At 47.1% G+C, this 12,908-nt stretch overlaps 1 protein-coding gene across 2 annotated transcripts in view; it reads right to left on the bottom strand.

Annotated features, from left to right (window-relative positions):
- CALN1 (calneuron 1) overlaps positions 1-12,908 on the bottom strand; it is a 135,015-nt gene that overhangs the window by 64,670 nt on the left and 57,437 nt on the right. For both annotated transcript variants that reach the window (XM_075113137.1, XM_075113138.1), the window contains one exon: positions 1,910-2,022. In XM_075113137.1, the coding sequence (XP_074969238.1) occupies positions 1,910-2,022 (113 nt within the window). The remainder of the gene's footprint in view (positions 1-1,909; positions 2,023-12,908) is intronic.

The following is a 12,908-nucleotide window of genomic DNA, read 5'->3' on the forward strand; positions in this document are numbered from 1 at the left end:
ATGGCCCTGCAGAGGTCTTGGGTAAAGCTAGGTAGGAATGGGCAAAGGGAGCCTGTTCCTTGAATGGCACTTCCCTACATGGTTCTATACTAGCTTTTTCTTTAGGAATAAGCAGCAAAATTGCTGTATTCTTCATGAGCTCGCCTACCCCAGGAGAAATGAAATGTGAAATGAAGCCTTCTCTTCAAGGGCTTTGAAATCCAGGGAAGTGCTATGTAAAGAGATGTATTTTCACCCTTACAAGTAAAAGACTATAAACTTTTTTTTCTGAGGCCCTGGAGCACTCGTGTAATTCAGTCAAAGCTTCGCTGCCTGAGGACAACCCCCAGGGCTCTCCCTTCCCATAGTGGGGCTGGTTATCTGAAGCCTCCGTGCTCTTTTCACACATCCCGCTGCAGCCTGGTGGGGCACAAGGTCCATGGTCCCTGCTGGATGAAAGAGCAAGGCAAAAGCTGAGTCTAGGAGTCCTGCTGCTCTAAAACCAGAGCACACATCCTACCTTCCTCGCTTCCTCTGAGCAAACCCACTGCAGGCATTTACCTGGGCTGAAGGGTCACTAAATGGCAGTGGGTTAACCTGCGAGCTGAATTTTAGGGCAGGCTCCAGACTTCTCTGCTTCCCCATTGAAGAGTTCAGCTCATGAACTTGATTTTCTCAATGGGTATTTTTGCTTCTTGAACGTCTCCAGTGAGGCCAGTCTCACCAGGGGGTCTGGAAGGCACCAGTGCCTCAGTGGGACAGGATGGTGCTTCCTCCTCTCCCTGTTGCTCACGTGCTGGGATGAGGCTTGCAAGGTGCAATGGAAGCAATAAAACATTTGTGACTGCCACAGTCCTGCCCTTCATGGTGTAAGTTCAGCTCTCACATCCCCCCCAGATACGTTACAAACCACTGTAGCTTCACCAATGCCAAACTCTTGCTTTGGCAACCGAATGCTAGAGTCCAGACCAGGATTTCCAGGGTTATTTCTATCACATGTCAGGAGGCCAGGAACAAGTTTTTAAAAGACTTTTACAAAACTCCACCCAATTCAGTCTGGACAGTGCTGGAGGGTAGTAAAAGAAGACAGACATGCTTATATCCAGGTTTGACTCCTTTGATTCACATAAACTTGGTAACAGCCACAGTTTATTAGCAAGCAAGGGCTGTTGGATGATCAACGAAATGAGCAGTAATCTCACAGGAAGCCACACATTTAATCCATTGGCAAGAAATGTGCAGCACTGTGTTTTGGGAGACTTTTAACCCCCACCATAACAGCCTGGACTGTCCTTGCTTTTGCAGGAAAGTCTACTGTTGTTTAAAATCACACTGCACAGCAGACACGAGGCAGCTCCCGCTGCCAGACCTGCTCCCCACTGATGCCTGAAACCGTCAGGAGCAAATCACCCCAGGGCAACACCATGGGTAAAACTTGCACTGGCACAACGTTGCTATCCTCAGCCTCGGACTGGAATTAATCGCAGAAGCACCAGTCAGACTTGACCTGTACGGCACACCTCGCTCTGCTTGGACCATCCCTCTGCAACAGCGGAGGGATGTTGAACAGTGGCACATTTCTGAGAGCAGCTGGACCGGTGCAAAGCTCCCAACTCAAAAGACTCATTGAGAAAAATGTTTTTCTCTTCCAAAATGCTCCAAAACATGTTGCACAAATAACTGGGTGCTTTGTTGTGTTCAGCTGCAGTTCAGCCACAGTAAGTTCTTTCCCTTCCTCCCACGCAGGGCTTAGGTGAGAACAGGACCCTCCAGCAACACAGAATGTCTTACACAGCACACAGCAGGAGGGACCCAAGTAGCCTTTAAACAAGCATTCATGCTTAGCAAAGCATCTTGTGCTCTTCAGCAAATCAGTTCTGGAAGCTATTGATAGTTGGCTAAATTTGCATTTTAAAAAATGACCACTTACCTGCCAGAATATGCTGTCTATTGTATTTCCCAGAAAGCCGTCTCTGCCTTCTGATGATACCAGCTTAGGTCCCAGAATAGTCATAAATTCATCAAAATCAACCTGGCCATCCCCTGGAATGAAAGAAAAAGACCAGTGTTTTCACCGAAGTACCACTTAGTGCCAATGTCCAACATGCCACTCCGGACCTGCTGCATATCATGACCCATACATGCGCTATGGCACCTCCTACAGCAACTTCAAGGTGCCTACAGAGCCAAGTTTGCTGTTATCCCAATGAATGGCCTGTGTTGTGATGTACCCACAGCGGAGGACAGGACCAGGTGCTGCACAAATGGAGATTTAATAGGCTGTTCCCCAGCCCCAGAGAGTCTGTAGGCAAGTCACTTGTCAGAAACCCAATTTTGGCAGGACAGCAGCCATCGGCATGGCCAGGGCTCTTCCCCTCTACAGAGACGCCGAACAGCCAGGTCTCTGCAAAGCTTTTACAGAGCCAACCCCATCCTCCAGAGGAAGGGAGTACACGCAGAGGAAAGAGCCACACTATTGCGAATCCACAAGGCGTTTCATTTCAGCTTTCCATCAGCATCCATCTCTTAAAAGCCCTGTGTGCTCAGCATGCCGAGCAGGCAGTGTAGACACAGCTTCAGTGCCATTAGCTGCTCCTGCCATTAATGAACTGAGCCTCTGCAGTCCCAAGCCCCTCCAGTATATTGTATGTTTTGTAAATGAGGCATGTGGCTGCTTGAAGTATATCTGAGCATTGTATCAAATATTTTTTCCCTCAGAGAACTTCTGCGATGATTAATGAAAATGGCAAAAAAGGGAAATTCATGCCCGTTGAAGGATCTTAAAAATGTGTGCTTCTCTGAACATGGTAGTTCAATGTCTATATGCCTCTTCTTTGTCTGTCAGTCCACAGACATAACCTCCTATATATTATTAGGCCAAGTGATATGGGTGGGTATATTAGCCCTCCTTCAAGTCTAGAAACAGAATCAGCAACTGTAAGAATTTTTGGTTGCTTTTTATACAAATTCAGCTGGAACTGACTGCATCCACCTCTCCATGTAGCTGCTGTTGCTAAATTCACACATGTAAGAAGTGTCTAAAACCATCACGCTAAAGCAGATCAATGCAAGGCCTACCATTAAAATGTCACTATTGACTGCAGTACCTGCAGCAGCCCTGTGTGACAGCTTTACCACGTGCAATGCATGCTGCTGCTATCCCTCCTTTTTATTATATTTCATACGCTTGATCTGAGCATATGCACCACTGATTGAAATCTTTCCACGGCCTTATCTTCACAGAAACACAATGTGAAAATAAGCAGAGTCAAAATGCCCATTTGCCAGAAGAGTGATCTCTATTCACTAGGCTCTGCCCGTAATTTCTTGAAGAGTGAATATCCCCGGGGTGAGTCAGCGACGGGGGCTCTGAAAGGTAACCCAGCAGGGTTTCATAATAGCTTTGATCACATAACGTGCAAGAAGACCCCATCCAACTGCTAAAGTTGCTCAGACCTTCAGGGCCCAGCACCCGCTGAAGGGCTTTGCAGGGCTGGAGTGGGTTGAGCACCTGCAGGATGGAGCTAATTTCTGGGACAGCTTATTAAGCAGAAAAGGAAAGGGGTGGGCACCCTGCGAGTTGGAAAGCTATTCTTTAAAACTTTTATGGGCTACAATAAAATACATTCCTTCTGCGTCCCCGTGAGAGGCATCATTTTATGACATTAAGTCGGATTGTATCAGTCACAGCACGTTGGATCACGTTGGGGAAGGTAATGCAAGGTGACAGTGGGCTCCCGGTGGTTTACATTGCACTACATCACTTCAAGGGAAAGGCAGTAACAAAACCATACACTATGATGCAAATTGCGTTAAAGAAATTAGCCAGATTAGGGAGAAAACAATTTGCATTTTAAAGAGATTCTAGTACCTGCCCGTGCATATCTGGGGTCTATCCATATGCGACCCCAAAATATTGAGTTATTCAATTTGCATTTTCTACAATGTCATTTCATCCACAGAGGAGAGGCAGGACTTAGTCCTACACGTGACTCATGAGAAAGTGGGTGCCAGGACTCCTGGGCTCTGTGTCTGACTCAGAACAAGACTTTGGGCAAACCCTTGCTCATAACTTCCCTGTGCCTTTGCTAGGGATCATAAGTTACTTCACAGGGTTTAATTATCAGCTTAATTATAGCATTTTCCACTACCTCAGAAGAATGATGCCATTACAAAATGCATTATCTCCTTATTGACTGCTTTTTCAATCAAAATTGTAAACTAGCAAGGGAACTAGACCCCAAAACATTTTGCCTGGTAGAAAAATCCCTTTAACATTGATTTTAAGCTGCAGAAAACAAACTTTCCTGCCATCAGGATCTCAGGAGTCAGCAGCATCATAATATAAAGAAAGAGAACTCACAATTTTGGCTGAAAATTCCTTGTAGGGTATTCAACAGTCAGGAGAGAAATATTACAAAAAACAACACAAAGGCTCCAAGAAACGCCTAGTGCAACTCTGCATGGTTGCAAGGTGAAAATGCACAGAGTTGCTATCTACAACCATGGCATAACCAGGTGATGCTCAATACCCACATTGCCTACAGGAACTATGGGTGTCCAGGCCTCCCATCGGCTCCTGGGAGCACTCAGCTTGAAATCTGTGTTGGGTAGAGTCAAAAGATGCCGTCCTCCTCCCCCAAGCCATAGTCACGTACACGGCATGCTACAAGCTGATGTGCAAGGCACACATGACGCATCGACTCGAGAATCTGCACTGGAGGCAAATCAAACACTGCACACGTACGGGTCCCCACGTTTGGCTTTGCTGCGCCTACAGATGTTCTCCTCACTGGGAGTAGTTGAAATTCAGAGCGAGTGATGTGTGGCTTATTCAGAAATTAACTTTTAGTTGGGTTTAAGGGATGGGAAGAAGGGAGGAAAATGCCAAGCTGGAGCAGTGTGCTGTCTACACTGCTCTCACCTTCCTTTGCTCCTTTCCACGAGCCATCCAGCAAGCCCTGAACAACGCTGCTGTCAGCAGCGATCACACAGCCCCAGTCCCTCAGCATCCCCCCAGGTCAATTTATGTCTGCAGTGTTCACATCCTCCCCACACCTTCTGCCTCCAAGCTCACATTAATTATATTAGCAAGAACTCATCTCACTGAAAGAAAACAACCTCGTAAGAAGGGATGGGGCACAGGCAGGTGAAAAGCTACGGCCAGGATGGAGCGGGCTGTGCTCCCCATCCAGTGATGGTCGCAGCTATCCTCCTCTCCCTGAACCCACCAGTTACAAACGCAGACAAGGTTTATAAACCTGAGCCACGCTGAAGTCCCCAGTTGATGAAGGAACTCACATATTGCAACAACTTAGTTACAAACTGGGAGGGCAGGAAAACCTTGAGGCATGGCGGTGTGGGTCAGCTGGGGCAGGGGAAGACCATCAGGTGGCAAGACGGGTGAGGACCAGAAGGGTTCCAGGCAGGATGTGATCCAGATGCCACCCTGTCCCCAAGTTACCACCCATCAGCCAAGGGATGGTCACTGCTTCTGTGGGTGATCTTAGCAAAACACCAGAGCTTAGCATACCCTGTGGTTTTAAAGCACCTAAAACATTTATTTATTTACTTACAGTTATGCTCTAACATTTTTATTCCCCATAATGCTTCCTCTTAATCCTGGCATTAATGTCAAAAAGTCAGAAGGGGGTTAGCAATCATGTGGCTGAACCTCGTACGACTAAAACTATGACTCAGAACATCGCCGGCCACATCGTCAGAGGCAAACCAGGTCTGCTTATCATTACTAGTCTGTTAGCATCGGCTGGGTGCTAAGTGCTTCCAGATACCCACAAAGGTTTCCTCCCTGCAAAACACTGTCTCGGTTCTGACAGAAACCAGGCAAACGTGATAATAAAAGGGGTAGCAACTGGATACACTGTCAATAGCCACAGGAGCCATAGTGTGAGCCTGACTAATTGCTCCATCGTGGAAAGAAGATGCTGAAGGCACCCAGCAACATCTTTGCCCTCTGGGAACCTTTTCAGTGCCCAAAGACCACACGTGGCCAGCAAGGAGTCCTGGACCTGCCAAAGTCACAATGTGCACTGTTCGCTCACTGGGTGTAGGAAGACCCTGGGGATAATTTCAGTTTGAGGAGCCCCAGCATCAACGTTTGCCATGCTGTGAGCTCAGTTTGGCCACCACTGCGGCACTCCATAGAGCTACAGCAGGGATACATTGGGCCCCACAACACATTCAACATCCACTTATGCCAAGAACACCAAAGACAATGGAGTGGCAGCTAAGAGCAGCACAGACCTGGGAAACCAAGCTCTTTTCCAGCTCTCCCAGACACTGCAGACCAAAGAAATATGCTTGAGACATGACAGCCCTAAGGAAGGGATGTCTGCACCTCTGAAAAATGGCCATTAGCTCTTCTAAAACCAACGGGATGTGGAAAAAGGAAAAGTGTGAATGACTTAACATATAGAGGACCCTGTAAAACTACCACGGCACTCCCAGGGAGTAAACTCTGGCTTGGACATGTATGCTGGGGGGAGCCGAAGGAGCCTCCAGCACTATTGAAGGGGGACGTACTCTCCTAAGCTACTTGCCTTCAAGTCCAATTCTTTCATACTGGGGTTGTGCTTCCAAATCCCCAGGTCAAAGAAGGTTCAAGGCACTATCATTTGCTCTTGATGGAGGTGCCGTGCTTCGCTGGTATATCAGAGCTGAGTACAGAAAATCACAGCCCTCTCTCTAAGCTGATGGGCTTTCAGCCAGCCCAAGGATTTCATCTTCCCTCAGCCCCCATGACTTTAATGAAGAGGGCAAGGGAAGGTTTTATTTGCTGGAAGATGTCTAGCAGGAAAAATGCAAGCTTTTGAGGGCAGACAGAGCTCTGCAGTCACCTTGTCAGGGCATCAGGGAGGGCAAACACAGCACAAAATACTCTTAAAGCAAGCTAAGCTACACCCGTGTAGCCTGGGCCCCATCCCGCCTTTCTTCTGGTACATTTGTCCTGATCCCACAGGATCTACCATCAGGAGTGGTTTGCCCAGGCTGGATGTGCCAGGCAGGGAGAGTGCAGCAGACCACCCCCAAACCATGAAGGACCTGGAAGAGGAGCAAGGGATTGGGCTGAGCTGGGACGGCAAATCCCCACATCCCAGGTAGCAGCAGCCTGTGCATGGGCTCTTGCAAACTCTCCTGCCAGAGCTCTTCTGCTTTGAAGAAATAATTAAATGCTCAGAGGAGCAGCAGTGTGAACCCGTCTTACCCTCCATCCTGTGGGAGAGCCCAAACCCTCAGCCTTCAGTTGACCGCTGTCTGTCCAAAAGTCTCCTGTCAGAGCGGCTTCCTTGGAAGATGTAATTAAATATTCATTGGATTGGAGAAAGGCAGAGTGGGAGAGGGAAAGAAAAAGAGAAGGGGAAAACATGCATGGATTGCATCACCTATACCCAAGGGCAGAACAGAGACCTACACCTGGTTTTCAGAGCCTTGTGCATTAAACTGAGTGCCTGCATAATCTGGGCCTGACTCTTTCCTAAATAAGTCTTTTCCCTGGCCAGTCTCAGGGTAATCGGGCTCTCCCCCCTCCTTAAAAGTCTCTTGCCACGGCACTAAAATGATGCACACATTTAAACAGAGGTGAGGATCTGCTGTGTGTAGACTGATAACTATTCACACTTTTTTTTTTTTCTTGAATTTGACCTCCAGAGTGCAGCTAGGTGATATATTTAAAGTTAATGAGCTAGTCTTTTGCAGCTTGGGTCCCAGGCGCACACAACACTCCTGTTTATTTTTATTCTCTTAACAGCTAGCTGCAGTGACTCTCTGTCCTGTTCTGTGTCATTGTTTGTGCCCATAAAGTAACCTGTGCAGTAATAATACAGTCTGGTGAAGGCTGTTGCTGCTGTGTCTTGAAATGATGCAGAGGATGGGCACAGCAAACTCCAGCCACAGGATATTTCCCAGATGAGTATTTCAGTTTCAGAGATTTTAAGGTCAGAGGAGAACAGCCTGGTCACCAGCCTGACCCTTTCCCCAGCACGACCCAGAGACTTTCTGCCTAATTACAGCCTCCATCCGTAACTTCAATGAGAACTAGGGAAAGTCTTTCAGAAAACTTTCAACTTTGAAAACAGTTTTATTTCTAGACATCCACAAAATTGGCTGAAATGAAGAGGAAAAAGCTCCACTACAAGGCTGACATAGCTGGTTTGCAGTGGGGAGACTGAGGCACCACCTCCCCAAATGTTACCAGAGAGGAGGCTGCCAGCAGAGCCGGGTGCTAGACCTCCCCCGCCTGCCTACGTGGTGATCCACAGACATGGGATGGGCAACCCGTCCCCAGGATGGAGAAAGGCGACAATATGCATCTCCTATTTCCAAAAAGTCCTGTTTGCATTCCCTTGGGAGTGTCTGCCCTGGAGGATCTGCAGAGGCTCTCTGATATTCCCTATCAAGGCATACATGTAAAATATACAATTTCTTGTTTCTCTTGCTCCTTGGGAACAGTGGGGGCATATCCATCAGCCACTCTTTTACTGTTCATCAGCTCTGCCATACATCCTATGGCTTTAACGTCTGCTTTATGAAGGAAAAACTTCACTGAAGCTGAAGGAAGAGCTGAAACATCTCCACTGGAGCCCACTCTGTCCCTTAAGGGCACCTCCATGCAGTGTGGTTTTAGGAGCGGCTGTGCAGAGGTGGCTGCTCTCATTCAACGGCAACTACATGTAAAAGATTAGCAAATTGTACAGACATATGTTCCTGGAGGAGGAAATTTCCACGGGGTCTGAAAGGCTCAGACGGAGCCCAGAAAGACAGAGCTGGGGGTGCATTTATCATGACACTGAGAAAAGGGCCTTGAGAGTTACTCATTTTGACAGCCTGTTGGCTCGTCTTGCGAGGAAGAGGAAACAGCTGCAGAGGACTTGTTTGCTTCCCCATTAAAAAAAAAAATCTATTAACTCCCCATGTTTGCCCAAGGGGAGCCTGTCCAGGAGCTGACCCACAAGACAGTGATTGAAGAGGACTGGGGGCTCTGCCTCTGCAGCACCAGGTGTGATGTGTCCTGTGCTCCACCACCAGCACTAAAACAAGCAGGATACTGTCCGTGCTTGGCTAGAGGAAAAGTCCAACAAAAACAGTGACTGCAGTTAAAAAAAATATCCATCAGACACCTGCCAAGCGGCACGTCAGCTTCACGCCAGCCCTGGGAAGTCACAGGATGCCCCAATTGCTGTCCCTGTGACCAGCCGTCCTGCAGGGAAAGGCACTGCAGAGCCTGCTGAGCACGGCGTGCCTCCAGCATGGCCACTGCAAGCCCTCGCCGTCCCCTCCACCCTGCGTCCCCTGGGAACCTCTCCCCTGTGCAAAGGCACCTGGCACGGAAAGCCAAGAGGGCTCATTTTGCAGGTCTTTGCAGAACTCCTGTATCCGGCAAGTTGGAACCAGTTGATCCCTTTGTCAAATGGATCAAGAGGAGCAAAATCTTCATCCCAGCTACCCAGGACTTTAATTACTTTTGCTCCCCAGGCCCTGGGAATAGCAGGAGAGCTTTGCGCGCATTGTGGCAGGTACCAGACAGCTCAGCACAACTTTGAGATGACCAGCAAGTCAGACCCTCATTAAAACAGAGGAATATGTGTGTTCCCTGTGGCGTATGCATTCTGTGAAAACAAAATCATAAGACCAGGAACACTGCATTTTAAGGAATAAATGAAATTAAACAAGGATGCAAAAAAATTACAAAGCACGCCTGCGTGAGACAGATCACAGATCGCACGCCGTGTTTTGCAGAGGACTCTGCCCCGCTGGAGCGCCAGGGGGACAGGTTTTGGAAGGGAATTGCAATTCAGTGTGTCCTCTTGTCCTGCCTATTTACCACTGCTGCACTCAGCCATCCAGGCACTGCATCGAAGACAGAATTTGATATTTCTTATGAACCTCCTCCCAGTACTGAGCTGCAATTCTGACTAGCTTCACCAGCAACAATAATTACTTTTCATTCTTTGCAGCGAGAACACACATAATACGATAATCTCCATTTTACAAATCAGAGCAGACATGAAGGAAGTGGCCTCTATAAATAAAGACAAGTCTCATCACATCCATCTCACTGACCAAGTTTCTCAGCTCAACAACACGCTTTAAAGGACAACCAAGCTGAAATGTTCCTAGATCATTTCTCACATATAAAAATCAGAGGCCTTTGAGTACAGGGGACAAACCCAAAGTCTGCAAAAACCTGTCCATGCTTTTCCTGTTAACTCTGCATTTTAAACACAGAAAGAGTTTCTGGTCTACTTCCAGCAGCCTGGGCTATTTTACACAGTTTTGTGTTGAAATGTTGAAACACAAGGAATTATCCATGGCAGTAAAGTGGGGGAAAAAACCCTAACAACAAAGAAAAGGAGAGGGAGAGACAAAGAAAGAGATAAAATGTTTTCAGCTTGTGAACGCCACTGCTGTCCAACACAGGGCAGCACAAGCTGATCTTCTGGACAGAAGCAAACGTTTGGCCTTGCAACCTCTGAAGAAAAGCAGCTCGCCTTCTGCAAGCTATAGGGGAATGCTCGGCACTTGATTTTTAGAAGAGAGATTTATTCTCTCTCCAGATCTCCCAGTCCAGGTCCTTTGGTGGTTCCCACCCCTGTGACACGGCATACGTGCTCCAGCCAGTGGAGCATCCTAATTTGATATCCCTCCCCTTGCATGGGGAAGCAAGTGCAAGCAAACCAAAGTGTCTACATACAAACCCGGATCCAACAGCAGTACGACAGCTTGGAGAACTGACTTTTAGGGAGACAGTGTACTGACACCATCCCGTGACGCCCTGCAGTTATGTCGCTGTCGTTTAGTCTCTTTCCAAAGGGGATCACAGCAAATGTATGCCTCGCCGTACCGGGCAGCTCCTGAGCAGCACAACTTCTGCATGCAAAGCATATGACGACAGTATATCTGCAGAGCCCCACTGCAACCATGGGGCTGCCCAAAGCTGGGTGAACATCAGAAGTGCCATCTGGGAGAGCTTCATATCTTCAAAAACTTTTTTGCCAGGGTCACTGTGAATAGCGTACTGGTTTTTTCCCCCACTCTTCAATTCCCTGTTCCACAAAAAGCCATTGCAAAGCAGCTTGGGAATAGGCAGAATTTTAAACTGGGATTTCTTTCCCATGTTTTTTATTGCTCATAAGGATGTCATAGCTGTATTTTTGTTACTACCACTGACGCATCGCATAATGTGATAAAAGGTAACAGGTAGCTCACTTGTATGCTGATGAAACTAGCTCATCTTTTGCTTGATCAAAGAATATCCTATTTGTGCTATAATAAACAATTTGACACACCAGGGTTTTTTTCCCCTCTTGTGTTAGCCTGAAGTTATTTTTCCAGGGTACTGAAAACCAGCTGCTCCTCTAATTAGTACACTGAGTGCTTATTTTATTCCTCAGATAGAAGTGTCTTATGTTGTAATGAAACAGTTTGACACTTAAGTCACACATTCATCTATTTTATTGCAAAAGTCTGCTTAAAGAGTAGGCATCCCAGATAAGGCAACATATTTAATGTGCCATTTCTCTGTATTTTTATTAGCACTACTGCCAATTGGAAGAATTTACAAATAATTTCTTTTCCAGCACATAAATATATAAAATATTTTACTTTCCACATACTGGCAGAACATTTCAGGTCATTCTCCAGATTGCAGACAGAAATGTATGTACCTCTCATAGTCTGCAATGTTTATGTTCACGCAATACCAAACCGTGTCTAAGGATAAAGCAAATCAAGGGTATAAACTAAGGTAAAATTTAACTTCTATTTCCAGACCAAAAGCAAACAATATGTCCCTGTAAGGCACAGCACACTGGATAGATGCCCAGCAGTACTGAACAACCTGCTGCTGGCATGCAGTCATGCACCACTTCTATCAAGATATAAGCAAAGCTTTGGCCTAAGGTGAATCTCATGGTCTCAGTGACGGAACCACCCTCCTTCCCCAAAAGAGGCATTTCTGCACAGAAACCCCCTTTGCCTTCTGTTCTATTTCAGCACTCTCATCTCTCCCATCACAGCAATGACATAGCATCTTCCAGTAGTTCATAAAATGGTGTTTCTGATGATTTATAATTTCTCTTGAGACCTTGAAATATTCCAAGTATATTCTCATTTTTCTCCCCGTATCAGTTCTTTATGCCAACTATAATATTTCCCTCTGCTGAAGCTGCATTACTCTTCAACAGGGCGAAGCATGCCTTGCAGAACAGCAAAGAGATTTGGAAGAAAATGTGGAGAAAGCGTTTTTAGGAAATGCAGTGGATACTCCAGCCTCTGATGCCCACTGTCCTCCAGTGAGGACTGGCAAGAATTAGATATTCACTGGAAATACCTGCATTCAGTAAAGCCATGCTAAGAGAGCAAATGTAGCTGGGAGCATAGTCCTTTGCAGGGCTGTGGCATGTCCTCAGGGCAAGGCATGGCCAAGGCTGAGGGCTTCCCACGTGCCACGAGCTCCCATCACTCACCCCCTGCCACGGGATGGGAATGAAACATCAGTGGCCCAAACTTGTCTCGCCTGTTGGGGTAAAAAAAGCCAAGACAGCGTGCAACTGGGCGGTCAACGCCTTGGGAATATTTGGCAGCCATCTCTGGGGATGGCAAGCTGGTTTTGATGCTTCTTAATATGGGACTTTCTGTGAGTTTAAACTTGCCTGTGCACAGGAAAATATACCTTTTTCTGTTTGAGCCCCAACTCATCCTGGAGTCCCATCCCACCATTTCTTGGCTAATCTTCTCTCCCTCTTCCCCAGCCCCCTGACAAAGCCCAGCAGGTAAGTAACCCAAGCCTCTCCATGTGCCACAGACTTCATGCCATGGGACAACCTGCATCCTTGCGATCCAACGGGCAGCAGTCCCCTCCTGCTACTCTGAACCCTGCAGGATATTTGGAAGGTCTTGAGCATCCTCAG

The sequence above is a fragment of the Phalacrocorax aristotelis genome, chromosome 18, assembly GCF_949628215.1.
Source record: "Phalacrocorax aristotelis chromosome 18, bGulAri2.1, whole genome shotgun sequence".
NCBI lineage: Eukaryota > Metazoa > Chordata > Aves > Suliformes > Phalacrocoracidae > Phalacrocorax > Phalacrocorax aristotelis.